The 17,682-nt window shown below is 55.4% G+C and overlaps 1 protein-coding gene across 1 annotated transcript in view; it reads right to left on the minus strand.

The window, feature by feature from the left end:
• Positions 1–17,591, minus strand: part of TRPV4 (transient receptor potential cation channel subfamily V member 4) — a 39,703-nt gene extending 22,112 nt beyond the window's left edge. The window contains exons 1-2 of the mRNA XM_050924286.1: positions 17,510–17,591; positions 485–904 (exon numbers count right to left, since the gene is read on the minus strand). Coding sequence (XP_050780243.1) covers positions 485–864 — 380 coding nt within the window. The 5' untranslated portion in view covers positions 865–904; positions 17,510–17,591. The remainder of the gene's footprint in view (positions 1–484; positions 905–17,509) is intronic.
• Between the last annotated feature and the right edge of the window lie 91 nt (positions 17,592–17,682).

Consider the following 17,682-nt stretch of genomic DNA (forward strand, 5'->3'; position numbering starts at 1 on the left):
GGGCACCTGAGCACCGAAAATAATAGAAACAGGAGCACAAAGATCTCTCCAGAAAAACATCAAGGGCAAAAAGGCTCACAAACTCTGTGATGTTTGTGGACGTGACATTTTCTGGATTGGCCCAGAGAGATGCTGGGCTGTGAGGTGGGAAAGGCAAATGCCCCAAGCTAGAGCCGGCTGATATTTTTCAAAACTTTGAGTAAGCGTTGCATTTGGAAATTCCAAAATTTGAAAAATGGGAAAATGTTGGATAAAATTTGCTCAAAAAATGCCCCCTTTTTCCAGCCACCTCTAGAGCAGGTAAAACCATTTGAAATTAAAACAGCAATTCACAATTCCACCCTCCTTCCCTCTCTTTCCCAGCCAGATCTACCCTGACCCCGGCTGGCATCTCGTGGCTGGATGCCCCGCACAGCCCTGGGCATGGAGAGGCGGCAGCGTAAGCAGGCATGCTGCCCGTAGGGGACTGGGGTGCCATACTCACTCCCCGATCTTCCTCCGCCAGCGTTTGTTCTCACTGGGGTGCTGGCGGTATGTGCCGTAATCAAAAAGCGAGTCCATGGGGGCTTTCTTGGGCCCTGGGACGACAGAGGACTCGTAGATGGTGGACTCCAGCTGGTCCTTGGGGTTGGGAACGCCCTTTTTGAAGGCCCCGTGGAATTTCATACGCAGGTTTTGCTGCTTGCTGTCCCCTGAGCCGGGGGGGAGCCGGGCCACCTCAGTGGGGCAGGGGCCATCCTCGTTCTCAAACAGGTTGGCCAGAGATGAGAGCGGGAAAGCATCATTCTGAGGGGAGCCCTCTTCGCCTTGGGCCTCGCCGGCCTCCCCAACGTGGAGCCGGGGGGGGTCGTCGGAGTCCGCCATGCCGCCCGCTTTGGAAGGGCCCTGACCCCTCCCTGTGTGCCTGGAAGAGAAGGGGTGGGTGAGAGCATGAGAAATGACATGGTGGGGTGGGAAGGGGCGTGTGTGTGCAGGGTAAGAGAGACGTCCTACGCAACAAACCCTCCCAGCCAGAGACACACAAAGCCAGGCCGGACCCTCCTCCATGCCTGCTCAGCTCCGCCCGCTGCGAATCCCAGGCCTCCCAGCTCTGGGCCACAGCTTGGGCCGAAGCACCATAGTGCCCCGAAGAGCAGCAGCCTGGTGGGGGAGTCGCTGCCGAGGCTCCCTGCGTCAGAGGGAAAGGAAGGGACAAGGCCGGAGGGGGGACTGTCCACGTACCCGGGCAGAAAGCCAGTGGGTGGATTTGGGGTCCCACTATGCTGCAAGGGAAGGGGGGATTGCCCTGCAGGTAAGAGCACCCCGGAACTAGCCTGCACGGGTAACAATAGGAGCACAAAGATGGCAGCACGGGCTAGTAGCCCTGGTACAAGGCGGCCACAGACCCATGGGCTGCCTGCCTCTGCTGAAGCCCTTGCCACCAGTTCTACTCTGCTATTGTTACCTGTGCTAGCTAGAGTAACGCTAACACAGGTACGCTTACCCCCCTTTGCAGTGTAGACACCCCCTTAGATGACCCCAAAGAGAAACAAGATCTCCCAGGGGGTGGGGGTGGATCAAATCAACTCAAACCCTCCTAAAACAGAATAACCGAGCAAACAGGGTGAGCTGCACACGTCAGATCGCACGGCCCCCACTCCACTCACACCTTTGCCTACTGGGATCTTGCAATAGCTTCCTGGATCTCGCTGGCAGGAGGGATCGTTCCTAGCCAGTTCCCAGTTCTCACCCCAGTGCTCCTAGTCGAGGGACTCCCTGCAGCGGGGTTCAGTCCCTCCGTGCTCAGGGAGATCACAAACTCTCTGCGTCTCACTTCTCCTGCACATTCAGTAAATGTGCTTCCCCTGCACTCGGAGCCAGGGCCCCCAGGATGCAGGGCCAGACAGGCAGGCAGCTAGCGAGTCCATGCCGTAGTGGTGGCTGCGCCAGCCGGGTCCCCTCATATCTGCAGATGTGTGTGGGATCCAATCGGCTGCTGGCTTCATGTTTCAAAGAGCTGCTGTAATGACAGAGGGCGAGCCCTGCCGCAGCCCTGCCTTGCCCAGATGTGGTTTTGTTGGGCACAGCCCAGTGCAGGGGAGAGAACAGGCTCTTCTTTCTCCAGCCCCATAAATACTGACCAGCCACCCCAACCCCCCTCCAATAAACACCAAGGGCCTGGCTAGAAGCAACACAAGGCAGTGGATCCGGGGCAGCAGGAGAGAGGCAGAAGCTGCCGCCCTGGCCCAGCAGGCTGGGCTGGCATTGTGCCATTCACAGGACCCCCCAGAGTGGGCTCAGCAGAGGGCTGGCACGAGGGCCCGATTCTAGCTCATGCTGGTTTCACACCCCTGCTGCTCTGCTGACTTCAATGGCGACACTCCCAGTTTTCCCAGGTGTAGGCAAGGGGAGGACCAGGCTTCCCGGGCCCAATTCATGGTCACCCTGCCCCTCCTGCGTGCAGTTACACCAGAGCAGAGCTGGGTGAGATGCTGCCCCCTAGTGTTTCACGCTCGCACTGCACAGGTGGAAATAGTGACACAACTGAGGGGCAACAGAGAATCTGTTTCAATCAGACTCCGAGATGGAGGCTTGCAATGGGATGGGGGAGGGAATCCAAATGAGGGCTCTGTGGCGGGGGAGGGACCTGTGTGTGGATTGTCCTGCAGCTGGAATTCAAATCCATGGCCTTGATTTATTTTGGTGCACAGGAAAATTTGCAAAAGAAATAACCAGCAGGCAGCAAGTTCTAAGCCATAGCCAGCAATGGGATCCAAGGTGTCGGTGTCTGTGCTGTTGTTGATAGGCCCGGCAGCTCTGAGAGGACAGAAAAAGCAGCCTGGGAACATGTCATTTTCTACTTGGTTGTAGCTTTGTATAACAAGCCCTAATGTGGGGCTTTGCTCTCCAGGCCTCGGTCTGGAACGTTTGCTGGATAACATGCTTCTAATTATGTAGCATGTCATTACTAGAGAGCCAGTAGGTTTCAGTGGCACAGCAATCCTGCTGCCGTGTCATCGGAAATTCAGCGTCTCCCCTCTGGCCCCACTCTGGTGTCTAGAATTATCCCAGCACTGAGCGACGTCTCCCTGCCAGGCTGGGGCAGCACACGCACCCCGTGTGGCCAGGGGAGATGGTCCCGGGATGGGGAGGAAGGAAAGGAATGAAACAGGAAGGAGAATGGAGCCAGAGAGTCACCACCCTGGAGTGCCATTTGTCCTGCCTTACGTAGCTTCGTGCACGCCAGGCTCAGTCTCCTCTTCACTTTGAAGGCCCTGCCCAGCTCCATACCCACCCCCATCTCCTCCTGCTCCTCTCTCCGGGGTCAGCTAGGCCATTCTCCTAGCCACCCCCATGGCCCCTTCCACACCACCCCATTCATCTCCCTCTCAAGGGAGGTTCTGACTCCAGGGAGCAACCCAGCCTCAGCATTTGCCTTGGTGGGGCTTGCCCATATTGTCCAGCCTCCTCTCCATGCAGTTAGTCTGTCGCTCCGCTGGGATCTTGGGTTTTGCAGGCACCCCTGGCCAGGTGTGAAGCGCTGAGCAGGCCTTGTGGAGCTGGAGAAACCTGGCTTGTAGAGAGGGGCTTTTCATTCCTATGGGAGTGCTTTACAAAGGGGGGAGGGGGTGTCATTATTCCCTTTCTACAGATGGGAAACTGAGGCCCAGAGAGGGAATGTGCCCAGTCCAAGGTCACCTAGAGAGCCAAGATTAGCACCCAGGTGTCCTGGCTCCCAGTCCAGTGTCCAGCCTCTGTTCCCTGCATCCCACCCTCTCACCCAGAGACAACATGGGCAGAACAACTCTGGATTCCCAAAGCAGCGACAAACGAGCCAAGCCCAAAGGGGTGGAGAAGTCCCACATAGTTCGCTGCCTCACTCTTCCCCTTCCGGTGCTACCTCTGCTCTTCCTATGCTGGAAGGGCGGGCGAGAGGTGTGCTGGACCCCGCGGGAAAGGCTCAAGGTCCCTCAGCTGACCGAGAAATATGGGGTCCAGGCCACCTCTGCAGAGCCAACCGCTTGGAAGAAGGGCTGATCACGAGCAGACGCAAAGCCCCAACCTCCGGAGGGTCTCTCAGCACTTCCGAGCACTAGCTGGAGCCGTGCAGGCATTCGGCTCTTTACACACGGAGATGAACAATGTGATTTCACACTGCAACGCTCCTGGAGCCTGGTCACCACTATTCCAATGGGGAGCCAATGCCCAAGGTCACCCATCCACACAGGTCAGAAATAGAAGCCAGAGCTCCCAGGCCCCTGAGCTGGCCTCTGAATGACTGTCTCTGGCTGCCCTACGTCTCCCTCCCCGCTCACCCACACAGAGGTGTCTTTGTCCCATCTTCAGATTTGGTTTCCTTTCGCTGACATTTCCCCAGGTTTATCACCATGGTGACTCAGCCCTGCCAGTGATGGGGCCAGGACCGTCACACCAGAGTCTCCTCCAAGGCATATTTACCTTAGCCTCTTTCGGGAGGTTTCCCGCTGGTGCAGCTCCAGTGGTGGTACCAAGAAGTAGCGGGCGCTAGAGCAGCCAGGGCACAGGTAATCACCCGTGATTAACCTGCAGGTCAGCTAGACCTGCTGTGAGCTGGGTCAAACATCACAGACATGGACATACCAATGTGTCCGCCCTAGTCACACCAGTGCAATGATGGGAGAGTCCCTTTTAGACACTGCCTCAGAGAGCAGATCTCCAGCTTCCACTGAATAATAATAATACATAACTCTTATCTAGTGCTTCTCATCCATAGATCTCAAGAACTTTACAAAGGTGGTCACTATCATTAGCCCTACTTTGCAGATTGAGAAACTGAGGCACAGAAAGGGGCAGCAATTTACCCCAGTAGACCAGTGGCAGAACCAGGACTAGAACCCAACTCTTCCAATGCACTGTTCTAGCCACTAGACCATGCTGCTTCCCCAACGCAAGGATACAAGACAGAGCCCAATGAACAATGCCTCCCTCCTGGCTGGAAAGGCAGCAGTCAGCACAGCCCCAGAAGATTGAGGGTAAAGTTAGCTTCTGTCATCAGGCTAATCACTCCTTGGTTCCCTTCTGTGTAGCAGCACCACAAAAACTTCCTGCCTGACAAATTCCACCCCCCCCCCCCCGTTTGCTAACATAGCTCAGTCACAGCATTAACCCCTTGGTGAACTCTCTGCAGACTTAGTGGTATTCAGCTATTGACAATGAGGCAGATTTTCAAAGGAACCAGTGGGTGCTGGGCTCCCAACTCTCCTGGCATTTACTGGAGGTGCCTAACTTCCCTAGGCTCCTTTGAAAATTCCAACCAAAGCACCTACGGAGCCATACAAAAAGCACAACATAAAACAAAACCCTGACGGGCAAAGCCCAAATAGTCCTCATCTCTTCAGACAAGCCTCCAGCCCAGGGCAAAGCCAACAACCATGGGCCCTGCCATCTGCTTCTCCAGATTCAGGGGATGTGCCCTTCTGCGGAGTAACCAACTATCAGTTATGTCACTGAGACCAAAGACTTGGTGGAAAATACAACCCAGGGTAACAGAGGCAACAAAGCAGTCCTAGGTGTCTAGCAAAGCTGCTCCAGGAGGGAGTCCTCCTGCGAAGACCTGCCCTGCCCCGGCCCAGTGTAAACGCCAGGCACAGACAAAGGGCAGAAAGCAATAGCCCAAGTGCTCAGGGTCTAGGTCCTGTTGGGCTTTCGATATGAACAGCTACAGACATAGGCTCCCACCAGAGCTCAGCTGGCAGCAGCCTGGAAATTGCCAGCACTCCAAGGGTTAATTTAAACACACAGTCAAATTCCATGGCAGATTTTACAGCTGTATGCTCCAGGCAGCCTAATCTCCAGAGCATCCCTCCAGCAGGAGCCTGCGGGGGTGGAAGCCTTGCTGCTGCCTGGATTGTACCTGTGCCACGGGCAGAGGGAGGATTCCATTCCCCAGGGCTACCCAGCCAGCCTCAGTAACATTTCTGGAAACAAGCACAACAACCTCCCCTAGTTTTTTAAGGAGAGAATCCTGCCCCATCAGTCCTAGGCCAATAGTTCCCTGCTCCCTCCTTAAAGGAGCCCACAGCCTGGGGCTCCCTCCATAGCAAGGCAGCTGTGCCATTGTTCTGTGTCTTTCATCCTGTCTGGTTGTTTAAAGGGGATCTGAGAACTGTGGGGAAGGGATCCGGAGAAGTTCCTCTGGCCCCGCTCACTGCATGCAGCTAGCGCAATGGGCAGCTGGGATAGAAGGCCTGGAGTTCCCATGACCCTCCCTGGAAGGTCTGGGATGGAAGGCCTGGAGTTCCCATGACCCTCCCTGGAAGGTCTGGCTTTCACAGGGACATGATCGACGCTGCCAACTCTCACGGTTTCCTCCAGGTACAGGATTCTGGATGAGGCACACCAGAGCTCCCCCATCAAAGTTTTGGGGAGGAGGAGGAGGAGCCTGGAGTGTGTTTGGACAGAGCCTGGCACAATGGGACCCTGAGCTCAGGGCATAGAACTGATGTCGAGGGCAGAACTGACAGGAGAACTTGATGCATGGAGGGAACTGACGTGAGGGCTGGGGGGGTAGAATGAGAAGCTGGCATGGAGGACGGGCAGGATGGGGGCACAGAATTAATGACTGACAATGCTGGGTTTGGGCAGAAGCTGGAAGCTCCAGCCGTCAGGTGGCAGTGAGAGCTCCTGCAGCAGGGGCCAGACCCACCGTACGCTGGGCGAGCACGGATTGGCACACACAGCTGCAGAGAGGCAGTTCAATAAACACAAACCCCAGGATTTCGGGGCTAATCTCATGATTTCTGGGCTGGGACTCACACTGGGTGAACCTTTAGGGTTGGCAGTCATGTGTCATGCAGAGGGGGCAGGGAGCGTTATCCCTGATCTCGAAGTGCACTGTGGCAGCAGGAGTCCCCACTCCCCTCCAGGGAGGAGAGAGGGTGGCGCATACAGAGGGAAACAGACTAAACTTCTAGCAGCACCCGCAGCAGAGACTAAACACGATGATCTGCCTCCTGGTCACATAGTCACTCGGCCTGGCAGATGGAGAGGGCTGGGAGAGGACGATTCATGGCTGGGCTTAGGGAAAACAACCTGCCAAGACAGAAGCGTCCGGGCATGCCAAGGATTGTGCCGAACCCTGCAGATGGGTCTTGGTACGTCTCAAAAGAAGACCAACAAGAACACGTCCCACTAGTTGATCTGTACCCACAGATGGCTCCTCACGCATGCTACAAAGGCAGGTCCGCATACTCTTCTCCACTGTACAGAGAGCAGAGGCATCTCAGACAGTTCATGGCAGAGGTGAGGCCGGAGCCCAGATCTCCCGAGTCCCAATCTCGAGTCCTAGCAATTGATCCACGCTACCCTCCCATTCTTGCCACTAACCCTGATTACGAAGAGTCACTAAAACCACCCCAGGAAAGTGCCTTAAATACCCTGGGAGAGGAGTACCAGTGAACGAGGAGCCTGTCGTGTTGGGAGCCCCCTGACACAGGCAGCGAGACGGCAGAGACTGGATCCATTGTCCCCATCCTGCTTTTGGTTAATGGAGCAGGGGGAGGAGGGTGATAGTGGCAGGGAGTGCTCTGGAGGGGCGGGGGGCTGTGAGAAGCTGTTTGTCTTTATAGCCCCTCCTGCTCCCTGGGAAGCCAATGGGAGTTTTCCCATGGATATACTTGGGAGAAGGGTCAAGCCCTCAGTGGGCAGGGTCCCTGCAGGCTGCCACATGAGGGCCACGTTTCCAGCTCTCTCCCAGCAAGCTCACCACCACATTAGCCTTCTCCTCCCCAGGGCTCCTGGAAGAGTCTTTCACACCCTTATGTGGGATGGGTCCTAGTTTAAAGCACTGGTGTCTTGATGGCTGAGTGTTAGCTGGGAACTAGCCCTCCCCACCATCCCAGGGCAGATGGCATTTGGGGGGATGGCGGGGACTCTATGTCTTTCAGCTCTTTCATTCATTTTCAGCTCCTCAAAGCCTGGCCTGACTGGAAGAGGTGAGGCAGATCCCCGGCCCCAGACACCCAGCCACAACCCCTTGGTTTTATGAACCATGGCGCCGGATGTTTGCGAGCCAATGGCTCTCCAGTCTGTCAGGAGCTTGTGAAAGTCTCATGTGCTCCCATGAAAGGCTGCTTACCCTCTGTCCACCCGTTTTTGTGCCAGGGGCATGCCCCCCCAACCCAACATCCCTGGGATCTTCCCAGTATGGTCAGGGCGATCCCAGACCCCATGAGCCGTGTGGGTGCAACCCTAGCTACTAACAGAGTCTAAGTGACACTTTGCAGCCTGGACCCCAAAGCGAGTTCATCACAAGGTGGCTGACACATGTCCTGATGCTGGCCCAGCAGTGCCATGCCTCTCCACGACACCCCAACACAGCGATGCTCAGAAGGAGGCATAAGAGCTGCACATGGTTTGCTGGTGTGTCTCCTTTGCAGCCCGTGATATTAAAACACAGGGTGATTTAATTATTAACCAACCTAAGCTATTAGCCGATCAGGATGCTTTTAAAAATTAACCAATTAAGTTATTAACTTATTTACTGTGAGAATAATATATAGATATAAACTAAATATTTGCCCCGTCATGCTGTGTAACTAGGAATCTACAGCACTATAGTAAATGAAACAGTGAATTCCCATGAGTGTGGCTCTTTTGGGTAATGCTGATCCCTTACTTGGCCCCTGAACCCCCGAGGTCAGAGTATCGCTGCCCCAGCACAAGGTCATGCAGTGTGAACCCGCCACCGCACCCAATCTGAGTGACTCAGTCGCTGCATGTCTCAGCCCTTCCGAAATGCCCTGGGGCACAGGAAGGAGATAGCGATCTGGGCGCTGCGTGCCAGGGCCAGTGACCTCACTGCTCACGGCTCAGCGTGAGGTTTAACAAACTGGCTCCAGATGCACTGACCCCACATTGCCTTTCTCGGGTTCCTCTTTCTTCTCACACACAGTGGGAGGAGGGGAAGGGATGCCTAGGCAGCCTTTGCTTTACAGTCCTTTGTTATTGAATCACCCCGTTTGTATCTGCTCCTCCCCCCAAGGAGTATCACATGTCCCATTAATACAGCTGCACCCACCCCGGGGAAGAACAGATCACATTGTTATGTACACCCGGGGTCGGGCACACACTGAAAGTCAGTAAACTTTCCATGTGGAAGCTGGTGCAATGGGACAAGCTGGTGCAATGGGACAAGCTAGTGCAATGGGATGCCGTAGGGGCTAGGTCCTTCCATGGAAATGACCTTTCCAGAAGCAGCAGAGCAGAGGCAGGCACGAGACTGAAGAGTCCTCTGTGATGGGCTAGAGTTGCACAGGAGCAGCAGGTGGCGCGATTCAAAACAAACCATCCACATCCAGCACGTTCCATCCCTGCACCAGCATCGGCTTCCAGTGAGTGATGTCCCCTGGCCTGCTAGCCAGCAGCGCTGGCTGTGTGTGCCAGGCACGGGGCACTCTGCTGGGTGATACTCAGAGCAGCAAGTGCTATGGCCAGTGAGAAGCATTTGGAGGACCAGGCTCTTAATAAACACCATTGTGAAGAAAACCAAGAGAGTGGATGGGGTAACAGGATAGGGGCTCGAGGCCCAGGACCATGCAGCGGGCCTGGCTGGTGCTCGGTTGGGAGCGCTGTCGGAGGAGGATGAGTGCTGCTGGTTTTGGGGTGAAACGCAGTGGAAGTCTCGGCGAGGGGATGGGTCGGACAGCTGAAGGATCGGGAGAAGGAGGGGGACTGGGAAGCAGGGAAAGGAGCATGCAGCCAGGCCGGGGTGCGTGAGGCAGGCAGAAGGCACCATGCTGGTAGAAAGGCAGGAGTTCATTAGAAACAATCAGGAATTTCAAAGAGTGTTCAGAGTCCAGCTTAGAGATGGGCTAAAGTCACTCCAAGGACCCAGCCCCCAACTGACACGGGCTGACAGCGAGCGAGCAAAGCTACTCTGCCAAAGAGAGAGCAAAGCCTGGCAGCTGAAAATTTGCCAGGGGAGTCTCACCCGGAGACCCATCTCCCTGCCCAAGACCAAGCAGAACATGGAATGTCAGTTCCACGCAGTCAAATCAACCAGGCGCACCGACCTCAGCCACTCAACCCCATCAGAACTGGCAGGAAGCTCCAGTCAGTTTGGCATGGACTGGCAAGAGCATCTAAACCCAGTAATTGCTCAGGCAGACAGCGCTGGGCAGCGTTTGTGTTCAGTACGTGGACGAGAAAGCTTTTATTGTATATTTTATTGATTAAAGCGTGTTAAGTCCAGAAAGCCTTGGGCAGAAGGCAACGTAGAAATCTTTATTACTATGACAAGTGGTTTCTCTCTCTTCTACACATGAACCTCCTCACTTGGGAGGAGCCAATCCCACAGAGCTAAGTCCCCATGAGGCCGGAGAGCTACTGATTCCGCTTCTGCACCCTAGCCCCACATTCTGCCCCATCTCGAGGGAGCCAAGGCAGGCTGGAAACAGACCAGGAGTGCCCCTCTGTGCGCCGGGCGTGTGGAGGAGACCGCAGGGCACGGTTTGTTGCATCCCATGTAGTCCCACGTTGCTGTAAATGTGCTGCTTTCCCCACCCATGCTGATGACAGTGGCAGGAGGGCAGATGTGAGAGCAGAACGACAGACAGCTCCAATCTGGCTGTTTATGTCTCTGGCCCTTTTCTTGGCTTCCTTGTGTAGTAACACGGGAGGAGATTCAGTGACAAACAGGGTATTTAAAGGGACTGGGTGGATCTGCAGATTGTGACTATACGTTTGCTTTGGTCATTCACAGCCCCCTTGCCAGAGTGATATACTAATAGATCCCTTGGCTTTCCCTTGTCCCACAAACTCAGGCATGTTCCCCTGGACTTGACATTCTGGGTCATATAAGGAGGGGATCCAGACCAGAGCTGAGAGCAGAGATCTTGGAACTGCAGCTGCACGTCTCCATGCTGGCAGGGCTGGAGCAATGGTGGGGATTACAGGCTCCCTGCCCAATTCTGCTGTCACTTAACCTCCTGCAAGTCTTCTGCAATCAGCGCGAGCACAGGAATTGAGACCAGCTGCAGGGAGATTCCCGCAGATCAGACCCTGATTTTTACTGCTCAGCCCTGGTGTCACACTCCTCATCTATGGATGTCATTCCACCACCAGCACTCAACAGACGGACACTCGGGGCATATCTACACTACACAACACATCCGTGGCTGGTCCGTGTCAGCCGACTTGGGCTTGTGGGGCTCAGGCTACAGGGCTCTAAAATTCCAGTGTAGATGTTCGGACTTAGGCTGGAGCCTGGGTTCTGGGACCCCAGAGGGTGAGGGTCCCAGAGTCTGGGCTCCAGCCAGCCAGGATGTCTACACTGCAATTGGATACCCCCATGGGCTGGCCACCAGTGAACACACACCCTCAGAGCCCAGACGGATGAAGTGATTGGCCCAAGGTCACACAGTTAGTTAGAACCAGAGCCAAGAAGAGAAGCCAGTTCTCCAATATCCCAGTCCTTTGCTTTAACCATTAGGCCATGTTTCCCCTTGTTATTTATTACTTTGTAGATCCCTTGTTGCGCTTCATTGGACAAGCCCAGTCCCAACTGTCACCATGCCCTCTGTGATTCGCAGCACACTGGTCAAATCCCAGCTGGGATAATTCCACTGCACCAACCAAAATTCCCCCTGCAGACTCATTTGCATTCAGGATTCCCCAAGAGGACCTCAGCGACTGGAATATCTGTTGGAACAGCACTCGAAATGTGGGCCGGTGTCACTTCAGAAACACGCCCCTCCATGGGCTGGGAGTTTGTTTTTCGCTTACTCTGATCTGATCCCCAAAAGGAGAAAAACAACTGAACAGCCTCACTAGGTGGGAACTTGGCTTTTCCCATCCAAGCCCATTGTCACCGTCGATTCCTAACCGGTTCTGTGCCTCTCTGTTTGCTGCCAGGAAAAGTAGGCTCTGGAGAGGATGAGAATCCAGACTGACTCATGGTGTGGGGCAAACAAGCACAGCTGTGTTTAGGCTAGGCACAGTCACTGCGACTCAGGAGATCAGAGACAGGTGGGTCAGGCCCACAAGTCACGCCACAGGGGATGGGTGTTTAAACAAAGTTCCACCAGCCCTAATCTCACTACAAACATTTTAGGAAACACTAGCTTTGATTTAAGGGGCAACCATTTTTTTATTTGAATGTCAACATCCGCTCCCCCAGGGTCTGCACCCCAGTAATGCGGCTGATTCCTGGCAGAGGAGAACGAGAATAGGACGGAACAAAGGCGGCGCTGACAGGTCTGCTTTCATGGCTGAAGCAGAGTGAAGTGCGGAAGGTGAGTCAATGCCCGGCACGATGGAAAATGCAGGCAGCTTGGTAAGATCCGGTGCTGTTATTAGACACACGGGGAGGAAGTTTGCTTTGGAAACTGTGTGCTGATTATAACTGGCCCCATTGAGTGGGGAAGCCCCAACAATCCCAGAGGCGGGCGGGCGGCCCAATGAGATGATGGCCAGGGGATTAATTGGATTTCATTGAGCTTTTAGTTTATTTGTCTTTTTTCCAGATTTCCCCACCCTGCACGTCACCGTTTTCATAACCAAAGCCCAGTTTGCACAGTTTTGTCAGCTACGGGACCATTCCAGGCCTGAGCTCGGGTAAGCAACAGCCTGTGTTCTCTGGACTGGTGCAGCCATGCTGCCAGAACACTGCACAGAGCTGCACTGTGCTCCTTGGAGAGTGTGCAGCCTCCAGCCCGGGGTCACAGACCTTTCCAGCTAAAGGCCACTATTCTGCTATCCTCCAGTAACGGGCTCCCACCAGACCACCTCAGCCAGAGACTTCCTCAGCTCTTGCAGCCTAAGCAAAGTCAGGCTTGGCCAGTGCTTGGATGGGAGACCTCCCTGGAAAACCTGGAAGTGGTGTTAATGGTTCGGTAGGTGGCACATGTCCCTCTGAACCAATGTCCCTGTGCTACTGTCCTTCACATGAGACGTAAGTCCTGACCCTTGTGGCTGTTAAGAATCCCCTGGCCAAGAGTAGGGAGGGGCATTAAGCCCAGCATCCTGCCAAAAGTCCACTTTGGGCGATGACAGGCCACTCCCCTGAGCTCCCTCTGAAGTTTCAACTGTATCCTGGATTCCCCTTCGCTTCCTGGCCAAGCTATTGTGTAGTGTTGCTCCATAGGTGCTGCGCTCCATCCCAGATGCAGCTGCCTTTTCAGCAGAGATCCTGTATGTTAGAGCCTGTTTGTAGCGGGTTTTGGGCTCTTCTGGGATAAAAGGTGCTACAGAAATGTGATATGTGGCCACCATTGATATTCTGCCTTTGAGAACGCTCTGCTAGGAGGGGCCAGCTTGTGTCCTGGCACATCCACGCCTGGTGCTTGAAGGGCTGGCCCAGGTCCTGATGCTGTATCAGCTCTACAAAATAGCATATTTCTAAGGCCTCTAATGCCATCACATCTGGGTACCACTTTCTGCAGCCATTCAAACCTCCCCTACACCGCACCATCGCAGAACACCACTGTCACACATAGCTCCACGGGCCATAACAGGCATTGAGTGTAGGCGGTGTCCAGCCCACACCGGAGGGCTTGGGCTCCCATCTTTCCCCCATAGGTCTCCTGTATTCACCATCAGTCGTTCTCCATCTCCTCAGAGTTCCCCATTTTCCTTGCTCTGCCTTCCTGGTCTCCTTTCCTCTCCTTTGGTTATAGCTCAAGCTCCTTCCCAGCTGCTCTGTGACACAAGTTGATGGTCTTCGGCCAGTTCCTGGTGAGACACTTGTCCACATCCCTCAAGCCACCAGCACAACTTGTGTTAAAGCTGGTAAAATATCTTTGGGATTGCCATGGTGTCAATATGCCCAGGTATTACACTGTAAAAAAGGCTGCCGCTGCTGTTAGGAGACCAAATAGCAGAAATAGTTCTATTCCATCAGCCTTCGGCTAGGAGACCCGACCTCTCCCTTGGATGCGGGCCTCTGCCTTCGGCTAGGAGACCCGACCTCTCCTCAGTATGGGGGCCACTACCTTTCACTAGGAGACCCGACCTCTCCCCTGGACGGGGGCCTCTGCCTTCAGCTAGGAGACCCGACCTCTCCCCTGGATGGAGGCCTCTGCTTTCGGCTAGGAGACCTGACCTCTGCTCTTCTCCTTCTAACCCTAACCTTCTGTCCCAGCCCAGAGCCCCCTCCTGTACCCTGAACCCCTCATTTCTGGCCCCACCCTGAAGCCTGCACCTCCAGACAGATCCCTCACCCCCTCTCGCACCCCAACCCCCTTCCCCAGCCCAGAGCCCCCTCCCACACCCTGAACCCCTCTGCCCCACCCCCCAGCCTAAAGACCCCTCCTGCACCCCAAACCCCTCATCCCCGGCACCATCCCAGAGCCTACACCCCCAGTTAGAGCCCTCACTACCTCCCGCACCCCAACCGCCTGTCCCAGCCCAGCGAAAGTGAGTGAGGGTGGGGGAGAGCGAGCCACCAAGGAAGGGGAAATGTAGTGAGCAGGGTAGGGGCTAGGGTATTCGGTTTTGTGAGATTAGGAAGTTGGCAACCCTAGTCTTTGGCTAGGAGATGGCAACCTCTCCCCTTGGACAGGGCCTCCCCGCAGTGATGCATGGCCCTGCCACCTCTAAAGGAGAATGCCACAATAGTCTTGCACATGGACACTTGGGAACCGCAGCTGCCCACTCCCTGGGCTGGGCACCTGTAACATCTCTGCCCTGCAGTCTGCTCTGATTCCAGTCCCTTCGGGCAGCGGGGACATTCTGACCTATATAGCTCGGGGTATGGACACACCTGAAATCCCCTCTCTGCCTGAGACGTCAGGACAGCTGGGAGTCCCGGGGTCAGCGAGGGGCTCTCAGATCTGCAGCTCAGTCCTCAGAGCTTGTTGACCTTTAGGTCACACTCAGAGGCCTGTTTATTTGTACAGGCCTTTGGCAGAGGGGATACTGGGTGGGGTCAGAGGCTCTGTTTCCCTTAGGGGCTGGGGCTGCAATTTGCATGGAGCCAGGTGGTAACAGGGTTCCATTCTTGACTTTAAATTTCCAAAGAGACTGACTGACCCAGGCATGCTCCAAATCCAAACAGGCCAGCAGATATCCAGCCATCTCCATGCCACCTGCAGGTTTGCCCCTGAGATCAAGCCTGAAAGGTGGTGAGTGACCCACCTTGGTGGAGTTGCAAGCCACACACCAGGCAGCCTCCAATTTTGGATCCAGGGTTACAATTTGTGGTCCCCAGGCTCGACGGACACCACCCGCTGCATGAGAAGCACCAGAGCTGAATGAGACCGACCTGCCATTGATGACACATGACACAGCAGGAAGGGAGGGCCGTGCACGCTAATCACCTCATTTCCCCAGGCACACACAGATTAGTACAGTCCCAAAGTTACATTTGTGGAAAAAAAGCAACGCCTGCAGTCTGCCTTGTGAACTAGCAGCATCTGGGTCGCTCCTGTCCTTGGCATTCAAACCGCTGCTTCTCTGATGAGCCATCAGACGTGTTTCCTCTTAGGAGGGAGCCACTTGACACAAAAGATTTAAACTTCCAGTTTCTATGTATCTCCTCAAGAGAAGCGGGACAATCTCACCACAGACTGAGAGCCGACGCCAGGGGAGAGTCACTAATAATTATCAATGCCAATCACAAGAAATCACCAACAATTTCCGACTCTGGGGCTGACCTGGTGTACCAGGCAGGGGTTGTGTTGCTGTGTCTTGTACAGCACAAGATACACTCTCAGCCGGGGTGCGGATGGGGGGCTGCTGACGTGTTACTGTGGCTCTTTGGGAACGTACGTTGGTAAATTCTGGCTCCTTCTCAGGCTCAGGCTGGCCATCCCTGGTCTAGATACTGAGCTCCCCTCTCTTCAGGGCCTGGCTAAGCGACTGTTTCTGCTCAGTGATGGGGGAAGCCACAGCCTGCCCTACACCTGTCCCATGAGGACATAATGCCCTTCAGTCTCCAGGGCAGCTGATCTGGCAGAGGAAGACCCTGTCAATAACATAGGACAGCCTGCCTTGGACTGGGCTAGTGTCTCCAACAAGGCACAGGGTGGACAAGCAAGTGGGATCCCTTCAGATTTATGGGCATCGCCTACAAATGCCAAGAATTGGTTCAACAACCAATTCCTGTAGAGAACTAAGAAAACTGCTGCTCAAATTGCTCCCAAACGAGCACGCTCCCTAATCTACCCTGGAGATTCACCCCCACAGCCATAGGACATGCCGCCGGAGTGACACAAACACTCTGGAAAACAGCTCGACTGACTTTGTTATCATACAAACAATCTGGTGAGTCTGAATGGTTGCTGAGATATTAAAGTGAAAAGCAGGGTAGACTGACAGATAGTAGACAGACAGACAGACTCACTCCCATTAGAGTGAAGAAGGACCCACTGATATCAGAGTGCTGGGTGTATCAGAAACGCCCAGATGAGTCAGACAGATAGATTAGACATAGACCCTTCTAGGTTTGCAATAAGGCCTCAGAGAGAGACTGCTGGAACAGGCTGGTGAATTTCCGGATTCTCAGCCATAAGGAGAGGGAAAGCAATGGTAGGTGAAATGGAGGCAGGCGGGTTAAGAGGAGCTCCCCTCCGTCACCAGTCAGAGAGCTGCGGATTCAGCCTGCTGAGCATTTGTGGGTTTCAATGCGCCTGCAGCCATTCCTCACCACATCCCAAATCCTGTCACAACATGCCTGACTGCCCCCGAAAGCGATTCCCCTCCCTTAATCCAACTTCTGGCCCGGTGGCACTGGCCACTGCAGTGTCTGCAGTTGGCTCTTCTGTTCCCTGCCACCACAGATGCCAGATAAAAAGCTTTTCCGACAGTGCTGGGCCCCAGTGACACAGAAGAGCATTCAAGAGGGGTGCTGGAGCCCACTAACCCTGACATTGCCTTTAGCACACAGAGCATTTGCTCCCATCAGCCCAATGATTCAATTGCAGGGAAACTCCCTGCACTAGGCTATTTCACCGACAATCTGCAACAGAGATTTCAGATATTAAACTGATAAGAACGGATATAACTTAGCCAGGCAGAAACCATTGCACTGGACCCTGCGCCCTGTCCAGGAGAGGGGGGGATCCCCCCGGTGTGCGCTGGGGAGCCAAACCCCAGGAGAGAGCAGGGGTCCTCCAGGTGTGGTAGGGAGCCGAGCCCAGGAGAGAAGGGGGGTCCCCCAGGTGTGGTAGGGAGCTGAGCCCCAGGGGAGGGGGGGATCCCCCAGGTGCGTGCTGGGGAGCCAGGCCCCAGGGGAGGGGGGTCCCCCAGGTGGGGTAGGGAGCTGAGCCACGGGGGGATCCCCCAGGTGTGTGCTGGGGAGCTGAACCCCAGGGGAGGAGGGGATCCCCCCGGTGTGTGCTAGGGAGCCAAGCCCCAGGGGAGGGGAGGATCCCCCAGGTGTGTGCTGGGGAGCCAGGCCCCAGGGGAGGGGGATCCCCCAGGTGTGGTAGGGAGCCGAGCCCCAGGAGCTCGGGGCAGCCCGCCGGGGCCTGGGCTCTGCAGACTGTTCGGTTCTGTCTCCCGCACCCCGCCCAGCCCCGCCCCACGCCGCGGGCAGACGGGACCCCGGTACCTTCCGTTCGCTTCCCCGGCAGAGGCGCAGCTGAAGCCGAAGGGGCCCGGCCCGTCTCCCCACGGATCGCTGGGGTCTCTCGGGCGCGCTGCGCTGGCTGGGAATGACCCGAGTCCAGCGGCCCCACCCCGCCCGGAGCCCGGGCCGCCCCCAGGCCAGCGCCAGCCCCCCCC

Source organism: Gopherus flavomarginatus, chromosome 15 (genome assembly GCF_025201925.1).
Source record: "Gopherus flavomarginatus isolate rGopFla2 chromosome 15, rGopFla2.mat.asm, whole genome shotgun sequence".
Classification (NCBI taxonomy): Eukaryota; Metazoa; Chordata; order Testudines; family Testudinidae; genus Gopherus; species Gopherus flavomarginatus.